Genomic DNA, 17,437 nt, shown 5'->3' with positions numbered 1-17,437 from the left:
TTCCTCGTTGTCTTCAGATGAAATAACATCTAGAATCTGTTTGTAGGCTAAAATAGTTGTTGTTCTACTTGTAGTTGGGTTTTAGGAGCATCAGCGTTATTCATATTCATTAGCGATATTTCATATTATAAGGCCATATTGCTCCGTGTATATTATCTGTAAATAGCTAGTGTTCTGAAGTCGATTTTCTGTTTTGCTGGATGAAAAACCCGGGAGAAAAAACAATGCTACCATCGCCTGATAGACTAACTGAGCCATGTTATGAAAAGAGGCCAATAATAATTCCTCCCGTCATTGACGGGACTCGAGCTCAGATCTTTCACACCCGGTGTGGGGAGAACGGTGATCTAATTAACTGTGTTACCTACGAGAGTGGCTGAGACGGGACTCATCAGAGAACAAAACTGTACCCCATTTATCAGGACTCCAAGTCACATGTTCATGGCACCAGTTTCGACGAGCTCGGCGGTGGTTTGGGGTTAACGGGATACAAAACATTAGCTTCCTTGCGTAGAGTGCACTTAAATTGAGCCTTCTTAACACAGTTTGGTTGGAAATTTTTCACCTATGGCCACAGCAATCTCAAGAGACAGTTGATGACAGGACATCGTAGGATTCCATCTTGCTGTTAGAGCCAGATAGTGGTCTCTTTCGGGTTGACGCAGCCCTCGGGCGACATTGGCAAGCTCTTCTTCTAATGGTTTCTGTCTCTCGAAATTGCTTGCTTCCATCTAACGTCCATCTCCACCAGTATCCTCTGTATGCAAGTAGAACCTCAAGGAATGGGCCTGAAGTGTAAGTGAGTGCAAGAGTGTGTATAGTATGAATGTAAAAAAAAAAAGGCCATTTCGCCACCAGGGAGTCTGCTTCCTGGCAAGAGGATTCAGGTCTGGGTCTACTTAACTGTCAGTGCATTGAGCACAAAGCACCGCACCCACCAGATGTAGTGCAAAAAATTGCTTCCACATGAGGTATGAGGTATATTGAGGGTCTAGCGGCTCCTGGGATTTCTCCCATCTCCGCGAATGTTCTATGTATCGGTGACAGTACCCTGTCAAAGCCAGAGATTTAGAAGTGTGTGGGTCATGAGTAGTGTTATATGTTGTGCCCATTGTTTATCCAGCTTATTGGCCGCCAGGCCCCTAATGGGACCCGACGTTGCCCATACCTCGCCACGTGGAGGCTAGCCGGGTGTTACCATTGAGTCAATTATACTCTGGCAGGTCCTGCCCTGCCACTTCACTTACTTTCCTGGGATTTTAGTGCCGGGTGTGGGAGTAAAAGAATTGCACTGCACAAGAGAGTGCAGAGCCTTGAGCCAATATGGCTCCATTGAGGAAGCAACTTGGAGTTTCTCTATCTTCGTCGGTCTTCTGTCAGTGGTAGCGTTTGGTATCCAGATTTGTCCTCAGCTATGAACACTGGTCAGGTCCGTTGTTAGTCTGTTAGCAACGGCTGTGGTTCTCTTCATCATGGGAAGATCCGCATCTCCATGGGGTTATTCTTGCGATCGCTGGTTTTAGATGATTAGTAGTGAGCAGGTTCCTGAGGGAGGTTCTCCTTGAATCCTCTCCACGCGTGTTCTGTGTCTCTTTTTATTTATTTATTTATTTTATTTTATTATTTTTATCTTCTGTAGATGGCTATCAGTGTTTTGCTACCAAATAGTTTTTGGGCATATTCCTTTAGCTCCCTGTATTCCTCTAGTGAGTCCAATAGATGTGATCCCAAGTTCTTGGGGAGGTAGTGTATTGCAGTGATCAGTCTGCACCTGAGGTCCTCATAATGGGTGCAATCGTACATAATGTGCTCCCAGCACTCAAGCTCCCCACAGGCATAGCTCGGATCCACCTCAATCCCCAGCGCTGCCAGCTTGGCTTTAAAGGCCCCGTGACCAGTCAATAAATAGGTGGTGTATAAGCCAGGTTGAAACCAAGTTGGGGGACTGGGGTACATCCTGTCGATGTTCGGAATGAATTTCCTGGTGATATTTCCCTTATTTGAGTTGGCCCAGCGCTCCTGCCAAACTTGCATCAGGTGTTTTTGCAGTCTTGTCTTTTCATTTTTTTGTGGTGCATTAACGTCCACAGTATAGCCATGGTGTGTACAAGGTATTCCTTTCTCTATGTGGTAGTTCATTCCCCTGCGCGTGATCTCTAAGTCAAGGGGGAGAGCTCCGGCCAAGACCTGCAGTGCGTGGGTACTGGTTGTCCTACAAGCACGTGTAACTGTCAGTAGGATGGTTCTTTGCGTTGCATCAAGGATGCGTCGGTTTGCTACAGTTGCTGTTTTGGGAAACCATATTGCTGAGGCGTAAGTGATGATGGGTAGGAAGGTTGTTTTATAAAACAATGACAGGGTGCGTTGGTTAACCCCCAGTCCCGCCTGGCGATCCTAGCCACCAATCCAGAGTATCTCTTAATTTTGACACCTTAAGCCAACGTGCCACCTTCTGCTGCGACTATCCGGCTTCAAGTCGTCCAATGGCCCGCCATCTCAAAAATTCATCTAAACGACAATGACTTGCCACCCTGAGTGCTGGAGATGTGTCTATCCCAATGAGCAAGCCAAAAAATGGGAATGAAATGATGTGGTCACAACTTGTATTTTTATAGGCATGAATAATTTGCATAATGTACTGCTCTGTAAGGTTGTAGATCAAATTATATTGGGTACTCGGAATTTGCATGCTAGGACAGCTATTATATCAAGTATTCACCTTCGGTGACACTGTTCACGAAAAACATTTTGTTCTGTTAATTTTATTGAGGACCACACAGTTCAGTGCTGGACCTATTTTTTTTTTTTTTTTTTTATATACTTATTAAAATAGTGAAGGTATTTTAGGCCTTAATGTCCAAGTTTACAGATGATATAGCGGTTGGCAGGTTGGTTAATGACGTAATCAAAGCAAGCTAAAGCCAATTACGAGGAGAAAATATGTCTAGAAAATTTAGGCAGGCGGGCTGAGAAATAGCAGTTGAAGTATAACATCGAGAAATGCAAGGTATTGCACGCGGGTAGCAGTAAGTCCAGATTAAAGTACCAACAGCGCGATACTACACTCAGGGTATTGTAAAATGAAAAAAGACCTAGGAAGTCATTGGTGGAGATGGAGGAAACCCCTGGTGCCGTCAGACGACTAACACACTGTGCAGTGAGATATGATGGTTTTCCGAGCAGTGCAGACAGGCGGCCACGACAGTTCATGGTGTTTTATGTTAATGAATTGATAGACACTACACTATTATATAGAGTGGATATCGTAGGATTCCATCTTGCTGTTAAAGCTAGACAGTGGTCTGTTTCGGGATGACGTTAGCCAGCTATTCTTGTAATGGTTCCTGTCTCCCGAAATTGCTTCCATAGTGCCGAGACGACACTGCGTGACACATTAAGTAGATTAAGTAATTTATGACTAATTTTACAGCTGAAAGCTTGAAGTACTGTTGATTATCTATTAAGATTCTTAGCATATAAATACAATATTCAAGACATAAACAATATAATATACCTTATAAAATGCCAACCCGGATGTAATGCAGCTACATAGGTAGCACCACCACAAAATATGAAACTTCCAGAATAGCCAACACGAGAGCATACTATCATTATAATAGTTTCAATCAGACCAACCAGGAACTGAACCCAGTCAGCACGTACTCTTTTAATCACGATCCATTAATAGAGACAGTAACGCAATTACACTAATTAAACCTAAATCGAATTATAAGATATTCCAGTACGAAGCCCTAGCTATAGAATGGTTCAGCCAAAAAAGCTCATACGAAATTTTAAATACTAAATTACCCACGAATCTATCGCCAATATGGCAGCTCACACGAATCAAATTTCCACGTGTTTAACGTGATGCATCCTGGGAACTACGATACTAAATACTTACAATTCACGTCATTCACCAACTGATGACGACGACATCGAAAGCTTCTCGTCCAGCTGTTGGTTTTTTCAAACACGCGAATCTTCTTTATAATTTTATAAATGACAACCAGCAAAAAGGAGTGCACTTCCTCTTCCTGGAGACATGTTTTTAAATTAATTAATCTACTAATATAATTGGGAACTTTAACTTTATACTTTTACTCTCTTTACTTTCCTTTATGTAAATCTAACTCTAATCAATACGGATCTAGAGGCGAGTACTAAGATAATAAGCTTTGCTAAGAATCTTAATTAAGTAATTTATTATGGAAATGACGCAATTTTAAAGGAATTGAACCATCTCAATGTCAAACAGTTAAACTGTTTATGGCTTCGTTTCGGAACTCACTGTTTCCCGTCGTCAGGCTTATTAACGGGATTCGGGAATCTCTTGGTCCGCTTGGGGAAGACCCAGTCTTATCCATCTTCATCCAATCTCACGGAACGAACTTTTCTTCTCCCTCATTTATTCATTCAACTTTCGTTTTCTTAAAAACCTCTCTTCGCACGTACCTCCTGAAAATCACAATCTGCAGAAATTCAGATCTAATGTCAACAAATATCTTCTGTCACCTTCTCAACCTATGACACTACGTGCAAAGATTCTAATACCTTTTGTGCTTTGGATTTCTCATATTATAAAATAAAAAAAAATAAAAATAAAACTTGGCGTACGATGTTCCAAACTGAGTTCGTTGAGATATTCAGAAGCTCCTCCCTACTGGAAGTCTTTTCCTACAAGCAGTCCCAAGTGTTTCCCATCTTGGTTATGATTTCCAACTACTCTCTTCTACTACGCTGCCCTCTATGAATTGGGATAAACAACTGTTTGACTAATGTGCTTATAAAAACCAAGTTAGTTTTTGAATGGTGTCCAACCTCCTAGAGCTGATTTATGATACATCAGCGTTTTATCCATAGATCTCTAATAATCTGCACATACATAGCAAGTTGGCTAATTATATAAATGCAGTCACTAATAAAAACAAAATAAAACAGGTCAGAATGAAAATCGGGATACGAGGTAAAATGTTGAATTATGTGTTCGAAAATCTCCAGCTTATGAATCCGCCAGATGGGCATCAACCGTATTGGAAATCCCACGGGTCGCTCACCTTCCCTTTAGTTTCTCATTCTGTATTTTTATATTTATGGTATTGCGTGCCAAGATGCTATGACAACAGTTGTGGGTTCCTGACCCCCTTCCTCCCTCCCTCCCCAGTAACATTCTTCGCGTTAAAGATTACGCTGCCAAACTATAAATACAGCCTCTGTTTACAGCATCTGTTTGTGTCTCCGCGTGTCTGACGCAGAGGGCATACCTGCAACATTTTTTTTTTTTTTTTTACTGGCTGGGCTTGTTAGTCTGCTCGAGCTTCTGCGAGATCTCACGTCAGTGAAGGCATAGTCTGCACACTGTAAAGCTCTTCCCACGTGACGGAATTTTGCTGAGACATTTGCTACGATCCAGTAAATTTTATTACTAAGTTATTACACAAAGTTATTCTTTCGGGACCTCTTTAATTTTCTTGCATTCGGGTTGGCGATGGTCTGTTCTACAAGTTCCGCTATGGAGGAGGCGGTTCGGGATATTTTAAAATTCAACAGTACCATTGTATTGCCGAATTCAAAGAAAAATTCAACGCTATATTGGCTGACGGATGTTGGAAACGTATGCTTGAAACGAGGCCAGCTTTGCCCCATCCAAACTCCAGAAAAATCCATTATAAATCCACTACCCATTTTCGGTTTTCCGATACTCAGCTTCATCTGATACCGAAAACGAAGTCTGTTCGTCCGTTTTTAACCGTGGCACCGATTCTTTCGCAGTCCTCAAGGCGAATGAACAAGACCTGGTTCGGCAAGTTCAAAAATAGGTCGCTTGACGGACGAGCACGATTCCGTGCGACCTTTACAGGTTGTTGTCTGGTCTTTATTTAGAAATCCTATTTGTGACTTCCATGATTTTCAAGGAGCAATTCCTTTATTATTTCGTCCTTACTATAGATGAAAAGTGGGCACCAGTAGATTGGATCAAAATTTACTTTTCTTATTGGAGAAAAAAAATAAAGCAGTCTCTTTTTAAAAGAGGCGATTTCTACAGAGGGGGAAATAATATCTGTGATTCTCCTCGTTCAACTTAAAACACACATTTCTCTGCTCCAATGGAATGATTCTTTTGTAGCAGCTGCTAACTTTTTCTGTCTCGTGCAGGCCACAGCCACTTTGTAACGTCCATTTTATACAATTGTTTCTTGCACTTGACACAAGAGTTTCTGCCTCACGCCATCGTTCTAGACGGTTTAACAATTAATTTCCAGGGTTGGGTTAATTCACAGATAAAATAAAATAAAAAGCAGTTATAAACTTGTGAGATCACTCGTAATTCTTTTCGAAATTTTTAAACGCATGTGAATGGACCGGCACTAATTCCTTCGTCACATTTCTTATGATGTAATTTTTTCATCGTCAGATCTTGCTGTTGCCTGTGTGTCCACCCACAGCACCTGCGAAGTCACTTCCAGCCATTCGAATACTGGATTCGAATGAAGTTGATATGGAAAATATGCAACGTAATCGCTTATACTCCGAATAGCAGAGCAGTTTCCTGCTGTACTTGACACATAAATGTCTCGGAGTATTTGGTGTGGACAAAAATCTCTCTCTGTGCTAGCCTACGATCCAAGTGACGATATCCAATCCGTGCTGAAATAGTGCTCCCCAAAAGGCAGTATTTCGAGGTGACAGGTACGCTGTTGTTACCCGTCAAAGATGAGTACCGCTAAGCTTCTCCAATCCAAATGACACCCAATCTAGTACACCCAATAGAACAGAAAACGAAAGTTGAAGTATTCGGACCTTTTAACGAGATCCTCGGAATGGGCATATGATGATGTGCACAAAAACGTTCCCGCAGAAGGAAATCTTTAAAAACTAAGACGGAGTCGTGTGCACATCGAATAAATATTGAAGATTTCAAGTGTTCCAGATGGATGGTTCCGGAAATTTGATACTTGTCATGGATTGTCTTCAAAAATAAGTACGATGTCCGTCATCACTATGTAATTACGGACCAGTAAGTGGCAAAACAGTCACAGCGGTGTCTCATATTTTAAATAATGAGATACACTGTGCTGCTGCCACTTTGTTTTTAGGAGCATTAACAACTAAGGCCATATTGCTCCTGGGTACACCCCTGCTGTGCACACAAATGGTTTGTCCCACAAGGTTGCAAGTCACATCGTACTTGCAACCTTGTGAGACCAAGTGCATCCGTTCATGTTGACAGTTCATCCTCAGTCAGATGGTTACTTCTAGCAGGACAATGCGCCAGTGCACAAAGCCCGAATCACTATGAAATGGTTCCACGAACACGACAATAACTTTTATTTGCTGCAGTGGCCTGCTCAGTCCCCTGGATCTCAATCCTTTTGAACATCTTTGGAATGAGCTGGCTGTTCGCTCCAGGCCTACACTTCCGTGGAATCTCAAGGAACTGCGTGACACACTCATAATCTGCATGGCACTCCATTCCTGCACAACGTTTTCAGCATCTTGTTCAATCCATGCCTAGACAAATTCAGGCTGTTTTGAAGGCTAAAGGAGGCTCAACACGCCTAATAAAGTGGCAGCACAATGTATCTTGTATAAAGTATTTAAGGGCAAGAGCCTCATGATAGAGTGACTACATGGTAGAATGACTAACGTATAAGTTATTGCAATTGCATTAGTTTAATTCGTAGCCATCTAACAAAGCAGTTAAATTGGCATCGTTTTAATTATATCTCATATTGTGAATATCTTCACGAGTTGCCATGGTATTGCACTATCTCGAATAAGTAACGCTTCACCAGTGGACTAATGTTACTTGTTCTTGGTGGATTCACCACCAAGACGGCATCGTTTCGAGGCTTATTGGCCTCTCATCGGCTGATGGGTAGGTACTGTGGTGTTGCAATAGTGACAACCTAGTTACGAAGTACAACTGCACAATAAGAGTTAATTATTATTCGAGGTACAGTAGTGCAATACCATGGCAACTCGTTGTGAAGGTATTCACAATATGAGATATAATTAAAACGATGCCAATTTAACTACTTTGGTGGATGGCTACGAAGCAAACTGATGCGATTGCTCTAACTTATACTAGATATCTTGTTTTAAAAGTGTGCCGTATTAAGGCAACTCGTAAAGTGAGATAGGTCCTTCTTCTTCGAGACTTAAGACTATTGCATTTACAATCCCTGACATTAACAAAAACCACAGGCCCCCGCGTCTACTGCAGGGGAATACGAATTCCTAAATGTCATAAAAAATAAAAATATCTTTTAAAAAGTATTTGAACTGAAATGGAAAATATAGTATACTTGTTCTACTTAACGGTATTAATTTACTTTAATTTTCCAAGAAGCTTCCGTTTCCGGGGGAATCCTTGGTGTTATGTCCTACACTGAAGGGTGCTTCAATTTTCTGGTACGCCAATTAGTACGCCAATTTTCTGGTACTCCCACTTAATAGACCTAAATACCTTTTTGAAAATATGATGAACCCCGTGTTAAGTTCAAAAGAAAATTGTTGGAGGTTGGGTCTCTCTCTCTCTCTCTCTCTCTCTCTCTCTCTCTCTCTCTTCCCCTTCCCTTTGGTCCTACATCTCCTAACACTTTGACCATCTGTAGGATAAGATTAGTCTGTATAATGATGCATTCTGACTAGCACTTAAGGAGTGTCCTGTATCACAGTAATATGCTAGCCTGATATCTACGTGGTGGATATTAGGAATGTTTACTATCAGCTCAGACCATTGCAAACCACTGCGTTATTGGTTCTGAGAATTTCGGTTTGCTTGCGAAAACTTCACTTCACCTTAGAGTGGAATTTTTAGATTTAACCAAGATGAACTCGTGGGATATTCAACACCCTCCTAAGCTATATTCACCGTTTCTAAATGGCTCACTCAGTCACGGCTGACTGACGAGCCAATTACTGGTTTCACAGACGGAAAACAAGGCGTGATTCAGAGTAATCGGGGGAGGGGATGAAAATTGGGCAATGAGCGGAAGGAATTTTGAAAGTACGCACCTCATGCAAGACGAAAACAGTATTTCATTTTGCCATTACAGTATCCGAAAAGGAAACTGGCATTCCCTCCTCCGCGTGCCCACTGAAGCCATCCACGAGGAGAACAGACAGCACCTGAGTTGGCAACAGAAGCCATACACGCGGAGCCATCCACACCTGGCAGCGTCAAACGAGATTAGATGCGATCTAACGAAATACTTAAGCAGCGAAAATGTTTAAAAGGTGACCTTCACAAAAGAAAAACGACCTTCACTCTTACAGTTTTTCGTTGTGAAGTGGGGAGTGGGTGTATGTGTGCGAGCAAAAGACCCACAAAACAATGTGTTTGTCGAGACAGAAAGGTCGGATATTTCTGTTTCACTGTTGATATTATTTCATACTGTCTTAGCGTGTCCAGCAGATGATCTTCTCCACATCCCTTGTAAATAGCGTTAGTTTCTATAAATCAGTACGTTGGGCAAACTACAAGCCACACACACAAAAGAATGAAAAACTCATTGCAAACAGAGAATGAGATGTAATGGGTCTACTTACCATTGATCTGAGATTCAGTGAGTGGCTTACACGAATCCTATAAAGTAAAGAAAAGAACGTTACTGCCACCTGTACAATTACAATACTTTCAAACAATCTGCTGGCAACTACACAAATTTTTAACTTTAATGATTAGAGTAACGTTATCCTAGCAATTAAGAATTTATTAATTTAGTAATTAATTTCACCATTCTATTCTAATACTGTAATAACGCAGAAGCGTTATTACAGCACTAGAATTATTGTAAAAACTAAGCTTATTAGCTGGAATGGTCGCTCAGTAAGTAGCCAGAGGGTGGCGGAATCGTGCCTGCTTCGATCGCATGACGCCACTGCTTCGATATCGCAATATAACGAAACCTCATGGTCAAAGTTGTTTGGTCAAAAGTCTAAAATAACCAGTTAACATCCATCACGAAATAGTAGTTATATTTTCTATTTCAAGATGATTGCACATGGAAAAAATCGAGATAGTACGGATGGCATTTGCTATCCATACTATCTACATTTTGTTCCATGGCAGTATCAACTAATACAACTATTAGTAACAATATCAAAATGTTTTCAGGGCCACTTAAGTTCAAGGGTGTTCTTTGTGTTACAGAAGTGTTCCCATGACCATATGATGAATAATCAACTGATTTTGAAAAGAGAGACGATTTTGGAGCAAACACCTGCGTGGTGTCACTCCGTCTTTGCGACGTATCTGAATTTATTAAAAGAACAGCTGGTGCGGAACGCATCCCTTTGCCATTTGAGGAACATTTGGCTGTAGGAAAAAGCCGCGATTCCTTACTTGCAGTTACCTGTTGGCTTCACGTTGGCCGTAGTCAAGGATCTTATAGAATTCGGTCAAACACGTCGTTAACCCCATTCCGAATTCTTTGGCAAATGGAAGCACCTTGTGCTCTGCATTGGATTCCAGAAGTTTACACGAAAACTAATTAGGCCCTCGTGAAAGCCTAGACACGGTTCCGTTCCTCCTTTACGCACCACAGAAAAAAAAAAAAATCTAGCCAGAATTGTCCGTCTTCTTATAGAAGAAAGTAATTAATTAATTCGGATGCAGTCAAGCTCAGGATAAACTAGAGGGATGGAAAATTCAAATTTGACTGATTTTCTCCTGTAAATTCAGAGCACCCGTTCAGCATCACGAGTTTTGTACTGAAAGGGTTGAATCTCTGAAAATCACATCCTTCTTCGTCCCCAGAGAGATGACTTTACTGCATCAATATTTGACCTTGCCGAGAATACACTCTCTTAGACGACAGTAATTCTTAACTTGTTCTACACTACGAACCACATTTCATTGAATAATGATAATTATTATTAGAATTGCTATCATTATTTGGTTTTATTTAATACATTCAGTTCGAAACTATGCTCTCAGTATCTGGACCAGAGTTAACACAACTCAGTTAATGCGTATTAATAATTTTCTAAGTATGATTTAATTTAAAAAGCCACGTGCTTCGCTGGTGTAAATTCATGTACTCCTCTCAAAAATTGAAATGCGGCCCAATCACTGCTTTACTAAGTGGGAAAACATCCTTCTCCTTATAGTCGATTATAAGAAATTTACTTTCTTATAATCGGCTTTCGCCATCAGTGTATTTTAAGCCACATATCATATTTAGGTTTGGTTTTACCTTGAAAAAAATATTCAGTTCATTTTGCTTTGACATTATATCACGCAAAAATGCAATAACTGCAGAATTCCACTTTTCACAATTCACACTATTGATTCAGTTCCTCAAAAAAGCTTGTGATTTGTTTTCGTAAAGATAAAAGTTTGACAAATATTTGTCCTTGGGACTACCAGCACACTTTGGAATGATATGGCAGATCCACACTGAATGTTTCGTCATTAAGTTGAAGCATGTTCCGAAATTGCCGAAGTCGCCATGTATTTGCTCGAATGTAGTTTGCAATACCTATAACTTTATTTAATGTGTCACTTAAAACAGAAGATTTGGCACACAGATTATGCTGATGAAGAATACAGTGAAAGGAAATCAAAGTACAGTATCTGGATCTGACAGTTCTTTCTGTAGTAATGCAACAAATCCTTCTTGTTTTCCTCTCATAGAAGGTGTGCCATCTGTGCATATACTTACTAAATTACATAAATTCAGTTTCGCTTTCACGGCATTTTTCTTTGAAGATGTCAAGTCCATGTGTCCTGGCATTAAGTGTACTCAAAGTCAGTAATCCCTCGTGAAAATCCGCAGTTATAACACAAATAAAAAATAACACCTGTTAGAGTCAGTAATGTCAGTGGATTCATCCAAGGCGATCGAATAATAAATGGCTTCGCTTTGGCATATTGCATGAAGTTGTTCTGTTATATTACGAGCTAATTCATGTTGCCGATCAGTTATGGTCCTCCTTGAAAGAGGTAGTTGTTTGTACTTATTAACCTTAGCTGAATCAAAACGTCCCACAACCTCAACAATGCATTCTTTTAGTTTCCAATGGTTTCCACATCGCTAAATCGCTTACCTCTTCTTCCAAGTATATACGCTACTTTGTGTCTCTTCAGTAATGTCAGTCCCTTTTCCTGACGTAGTTTTGAATACTTGTTGCTGCTGCTGCTTTCCATCTTTCATTTTCTTAACCGCACACTTTCGAGGTTCTTCTAATTTAGCATATTTGTTGTCCTTAAGCCATAAGCGGTATTTCACAGATGTGTGTGTGTTTTTTCGCAATGTTTTTTGCTGCTGTGTCGCATAATGCTGATATGCATTATATTTCTTCACTGTTGCCAATATGGCATCGCAGAGCAAACACATTTTATCGTTCACTGCAACAACGCAACACTGAAATTCCTATTCTCCACCGAATACTCTCTTTTTTCCCTTTAATGCTCTTTTCTTATTTCTTGACATAATGGGGTTACCAATAAAATTAAAAATGAAATACACAGATTGAATGAAGATTCAATTATAAAAGAAACAGCACTGGAAACCGATGGAACTGAGGAGAATGACTGGGATGTCAACTGATACTGACAGCAGCCAGCGAGCTGAGTCATCAATAATAAGAAAGGTAACTTTGCCAAATGAAGTTCGGTTTCAAATGGAATGGAAGTGATGCCATATCATATATATGGGAAACAATAATATTCTGTAAAGATTAGTGAATTAGAATAAATGCTTTATTTTGTTTTTACTTTAATATATAATTCGTTATTACTTTCCTTAACTAGAAAAGGCAATGCATACATTTTATTTAACGCATACATTTTCTTTTACATGTTACAGTTCTTTCTTAAGAAGCTATCAGGCCTGTGACGCGAATCACTGGGTGGTTGCCAGTTCGCCAATTAATGAGTTACTACTGACAGGCCTCTCGCTAACTACACAGTTATCTATATAAATACTTTACCTCTTCACTTTGTTTTATCCTCTATCGGTCTATCCAATTTTTTATGCCTTTTATGTTTCTTTTTGCTAATGTAAGGGGTAAATATAAACTAATTTAGATAAGGAGGATAACGATATATAAAATATACCTTAAAATATTTTGAGTTTGGTGTTATATAATGAAATAAAAGGCGGATTTTGCATTTGAGAGAAAAGCCCGCAGGTTCCCCACCCCTGGTTTATACAAAACACTCATGATGCAACAGCATCGTGAGTATTTTGTATAAATATTTGTTTAATGTTTATACAAAATGAGTATTTTGTATAAACATTAAACCCCCTTTGATTTAAGTCTGTCATCAGAGCAGATGAGGGGTTTAATGTCAACTGTATAAACCAGGGGTACAATGCACACTTTACCAGGACAAATGTGCTCAAATGGCTTTCGGCAAAAATGCTGTTAGATGTGATGTTCAAGTTCTTCTTTTTCCTTGGATCTCTGGTTATCAAAGTCGGCAAACATAAAGATCTTGGTTTAATTTGGGACACAAAGCTAATCTTTATGTACCACCTCAGTCATCTCCGGGCTAAGTACTTCTCTCTAATATGGAACGTGAAGCAGAACTCCTAAGAATTTCAGATCAGAATATTCTTGTGAATTGTGCTGCTAGTTGTACTAATCCGGTGATTTTTTACGCATCAGACATCTGGTCTTCCTCTCCTGTCTCGTACCAAAAATGTGTCTTCGGATGTGAATACTAGCTCATGACGTAGATTAACCGAAAAGCTAATAACTGTCTTACAACATTGGAACCTCGTCATTACTTAAACAAACAGCAAGATCCTGTGCACCAGCTTTTTTCCTATAGAGTGGATGCGCCATCGTTTTGTGAAATGCTACAGGTGTGCAATTATCTCCTTCAATCGAAATGAAAGACTGAATTCAAAAGGATGGCATATTTGAAGACAAATTACAGGAACCTAAACACGATGTTTCCACATAATATTTAGAGCTACAGTATTTATTAGCTATTGGATCGACCCACACATGTTCTGCACTCAAAAGAAACATAATGCTTGAAGATGAATTTGCTTATGTTTACTTGGGACTTAGGAATTGAGCTAAGTTTGGAATTTCTAACTCCAGTAATGGCTTTAAATTTTATTTTGTCTCAATTTAAAAGTGAAAATGTTGTTAATATAAAATGGGTTAATAACTTATTTGCCCATCTAGCATCCTTGGTGTCCTGTGTCACATATATATCAATGTTAAATTGAAATAAATATTAAAAGAAATTCTAAAATCAACAGTCTCATTATTAATGTATTTATTAAGCAATTTCAGTTAATCAATAAAATCACTTAAATCAATACAGCTCCTCCTCCTCGGGTCTCTATCCGTTATACATATTTATTTGCATTAATAATACGATCATTTTCTTCAATCCATTGGAAAATTAGAAAAATTTTTATTTGAAGGTTGATAAAAATGAAATTATTTATCAACAGATGAAAAATATATTATCATCCTACGGTAATACCATAGCAGGAAAAGCAAAAGGTGTAATGCCATTACAGTAAATGTTAAAGAGAAGTAGACCCTTCGGAAGTGTCACGTTTAAAGAAATTATATGAGAAATAGGGACACCGTAAATTATTTTGTAAAAACTGTGAACGAAATTATCAGATATCTAATTTAATAAGTAGGTTTCAAAACCAGATTTTCAGTTTTATTTTTATCACAAAAGTCGGTGGTTTAGGGAATAAGCTCTGTATGTCAGTACAAATAACATTAACCCACTTTTCTCTGTCAACGTCGAAAAAATAACTGACTCAGGAAAACCGAGTTGGTCGACACTGATCCACCAGGTCGAGGACTCAGCAATTCTGGAAGAGTAGAGATTAATAAATTCGGAGATTTTTAATTGGAATTATGCATTCGCGTATTTTGGATAAGCTAGTAAGAAGGGTGGGGTCCCCATAATTTTTGATATCAGTTTTTATTGCACTTTTTTTCTCTTTTTTTTTAATTTAAGAATTACTGAAGCGTTTTCCAGAAAAATAGGGTAAATGACGGGCGAAAATGATTTGTTAAAGAGAAACAACATTTTCAAATTGCAACCGATGTCCTCCAGGCCGCAAACATATTTATTCTTTACTGGTATTAAGGTCACTATTAAATTAAGGTGTATTAATGATAAGGTGAGCATCAGATTCAAAAGAAACACATTCCATAAAAGTTGAGACTCCCGTGATAAGAAGAGAAGGTGCAGTGTAGGTGAAGGGAGCTGTTCCTAGCCAGTGTTGCCATTTTAGCGGTTTTCCCGCTAGATTTAGCGGAATTGCTTCAGGTTTAGCGGAAAAAAATATGAAATAGCGGATAGCGGATTTTTTAGCGGGAAGAGTATAAATGTTTAGCATTTTATATAATTTGGCAATCCAAATTACAATTTTATGTAATTTGGCAATGTAACATTTAAATTAAGAAATATTCATTTAAGAAATATTAAATTAATTGTTCAATTAATTATTTAATTAATAATAAAAATAATTCATAATTGAAATAGTAGGGATATCATATTTCATAGTTTTTTTTTTATAAAGCGAAGAATCGGTTTTATATTATTCTGGATTTCCCTGAGGAGAACCCCAACAATTTTACGTAGTTACGCTCGCGGTCAAACGACCTGATCATTGGGTCATAGCTTTAAATTGTTGGATCAAATCTAAAAATGTGGAAAAAATTCTAATGACGCCTTTTTTTGAAACCGCGAAGGAATGGCATTGGATAATTTTTCTTCGTCGTATTTGTTTGGCTTCCAAGAAATGCGATCCGAATTACCGACATCTCTTTCAACGTTTCTAATAACCACAGAGCAATAAGTAATAAGAGTAATAAGTAATAATTATTTCTAATAACCACAGTGTAATAATATCTTAGTATAGTCAGTCCTCGTATAGCACGATAGTTGTATTCCTAGAAACCCTCGTGCAATATAAACAACAGCCCCTATGGAAAAAATTGGGTTAGGTGCCGACCACCCAAGATTGAACACACATTTGTAACCAAAACATTACCAAACACAATAAATAATCGTAATAAAATACTTACGTATTTTATTACGATTATTACGTATTTTTTTATTACGTAAAGGTCGTAATAAAATACTGCTAATGCTTTTGCTTCTATCGTAAGCAAACTTGTTTTTTGTTTGATTTTCTATCCAAACAGATGACAGCCGTTCCATCTCTTCCAATTCTTTGTGTCTTAATCTAATAGATTTTAATTACACTTTTAGTTGTTCCTGCTATCAAAGTTGTTTTTATTTTCTCCGCATTCTTTGTAATTCTCGGCGTTGCCTCATTTAGGTCTGTAGCACGTGCAATATCACATGGTCTTTCATTTCGCTCAAAGCGTTTCACGATTTCAAACGTGAAATCTCTATCGATAGAGGCGGACTGGCCATAAACCTTACCTTACGGGATGGCGGACAAAAACAAAACGAAATATACCCAAAATTTTCGGAAGGAATGGTTAGCTTTTCCACAATTCAAAGACTGGTTAATAGAGATTCCAGGACATCCAACTAGAGCAAGATGTAAATATTGCAAGTCTGATTTTACTACTAAAATTTCAGACATTAAAAGTCATTTAAAAATTTTCAAACCTATTAAGTCAGCAGAACCATTTTCACCTAATAGATCAGGCAACCAATCTAAATTAAATTTTCCACCAAGAATTTACAAACAGCGGAAGCTGAAGCAAAGTTAAGTTTGTTTGTTTGTGCTCACTCGTCAATACTGGCAATAGACCACCTTGGTGAATTATGTAAGAATGCATTCCAAGATCAAACAGCCAAAACTTTAAAAATTCATCGAACAAAATGCAGCGGCATTATAAAATATATCCTACACCCCCACTTTCAGAAAGATTTATTGAAGTCAGTGCTCAATGGCTTTTCAAACTATAGTTTGTTACTAGATGAATCAAACGATATTAGTGTAACAAAACTATTAGGTATTGCAATTGTGTATTATGATGAGCAATTCGATAAAAGAGTTTCTACATTCTTAGCTCTTGTAGAATTAGATAAGTGTAACGCTGAAAATATTTCAAATTCAATTAAAATAACGCTGGGAAATTTTAAACTTACTTTAAATAATCTTGTGGGCATTGGGACAGATAATGCTAGCGTTATGATTGGAGTTAATAACAGCGTTTATACACATTTGAAGTCCGATGTACCGAACTTGATATTAATTAAATGCGTATGTCATTCTTTGCAATTAGCAGTATCTCATGCAACCCGCGAAACATTCCCTAGAAGTCTAGAATTCATGATAGCTGAAACTTATAATTGGTTTAGTAAATCCACCAGCCGACAAAATCAATTCAAATATTTATACAGTGCCATAAACGATGGTGCAGATCCGAAAAAGATAGTTCATTCGTGTCAAACAAGGTGGTTATCCATTGAAGTTGCTATAACAAGAATTTTAGAACAGTATATTGAATT

General features: G+C 38.5%; 1 protein-coding gene across 1 annotated transcript in view; it reads right to left on the bottom strand.

Moving 5' to 3' along the window:
* LOC150076642 (calcium-binding protein E63-1-like) overlaps positions 1-17,437 on the bottom strand; it is a 76,659-nt gene that overhangs the window by 38,074 nt on the left and 21,148 nt on the right. The window contains exon 3 of the mRNA XM_090385996.1: positions 9,556-9,592. Within this exon, the coding sequence (XP_090242122.1) occupies positions 9,556-9,592 (37 nt within the window). The remainder of the gene's footprint in view (positions 1-9,555; positions 9,593-17,437) is intronic.

Source organism: Mastigoproctus giganteus, chromosome 12, assembly GCF_048544385.1.
Source record: "Mastigoproctus giganteus isolate SK-2022 chromosome 12, ASM4854438v1, whole genome shotgun sequence".
NCBI lineage: Eukaryota > Metazoa > Arthropoda > Arachnida > Uropygi > Thelyphonidae > Mastigoproctus > Mastigoproctus giganteus.
This window is presented reverse-complemented; position numbering and strand designations above follow the sequence as displayed.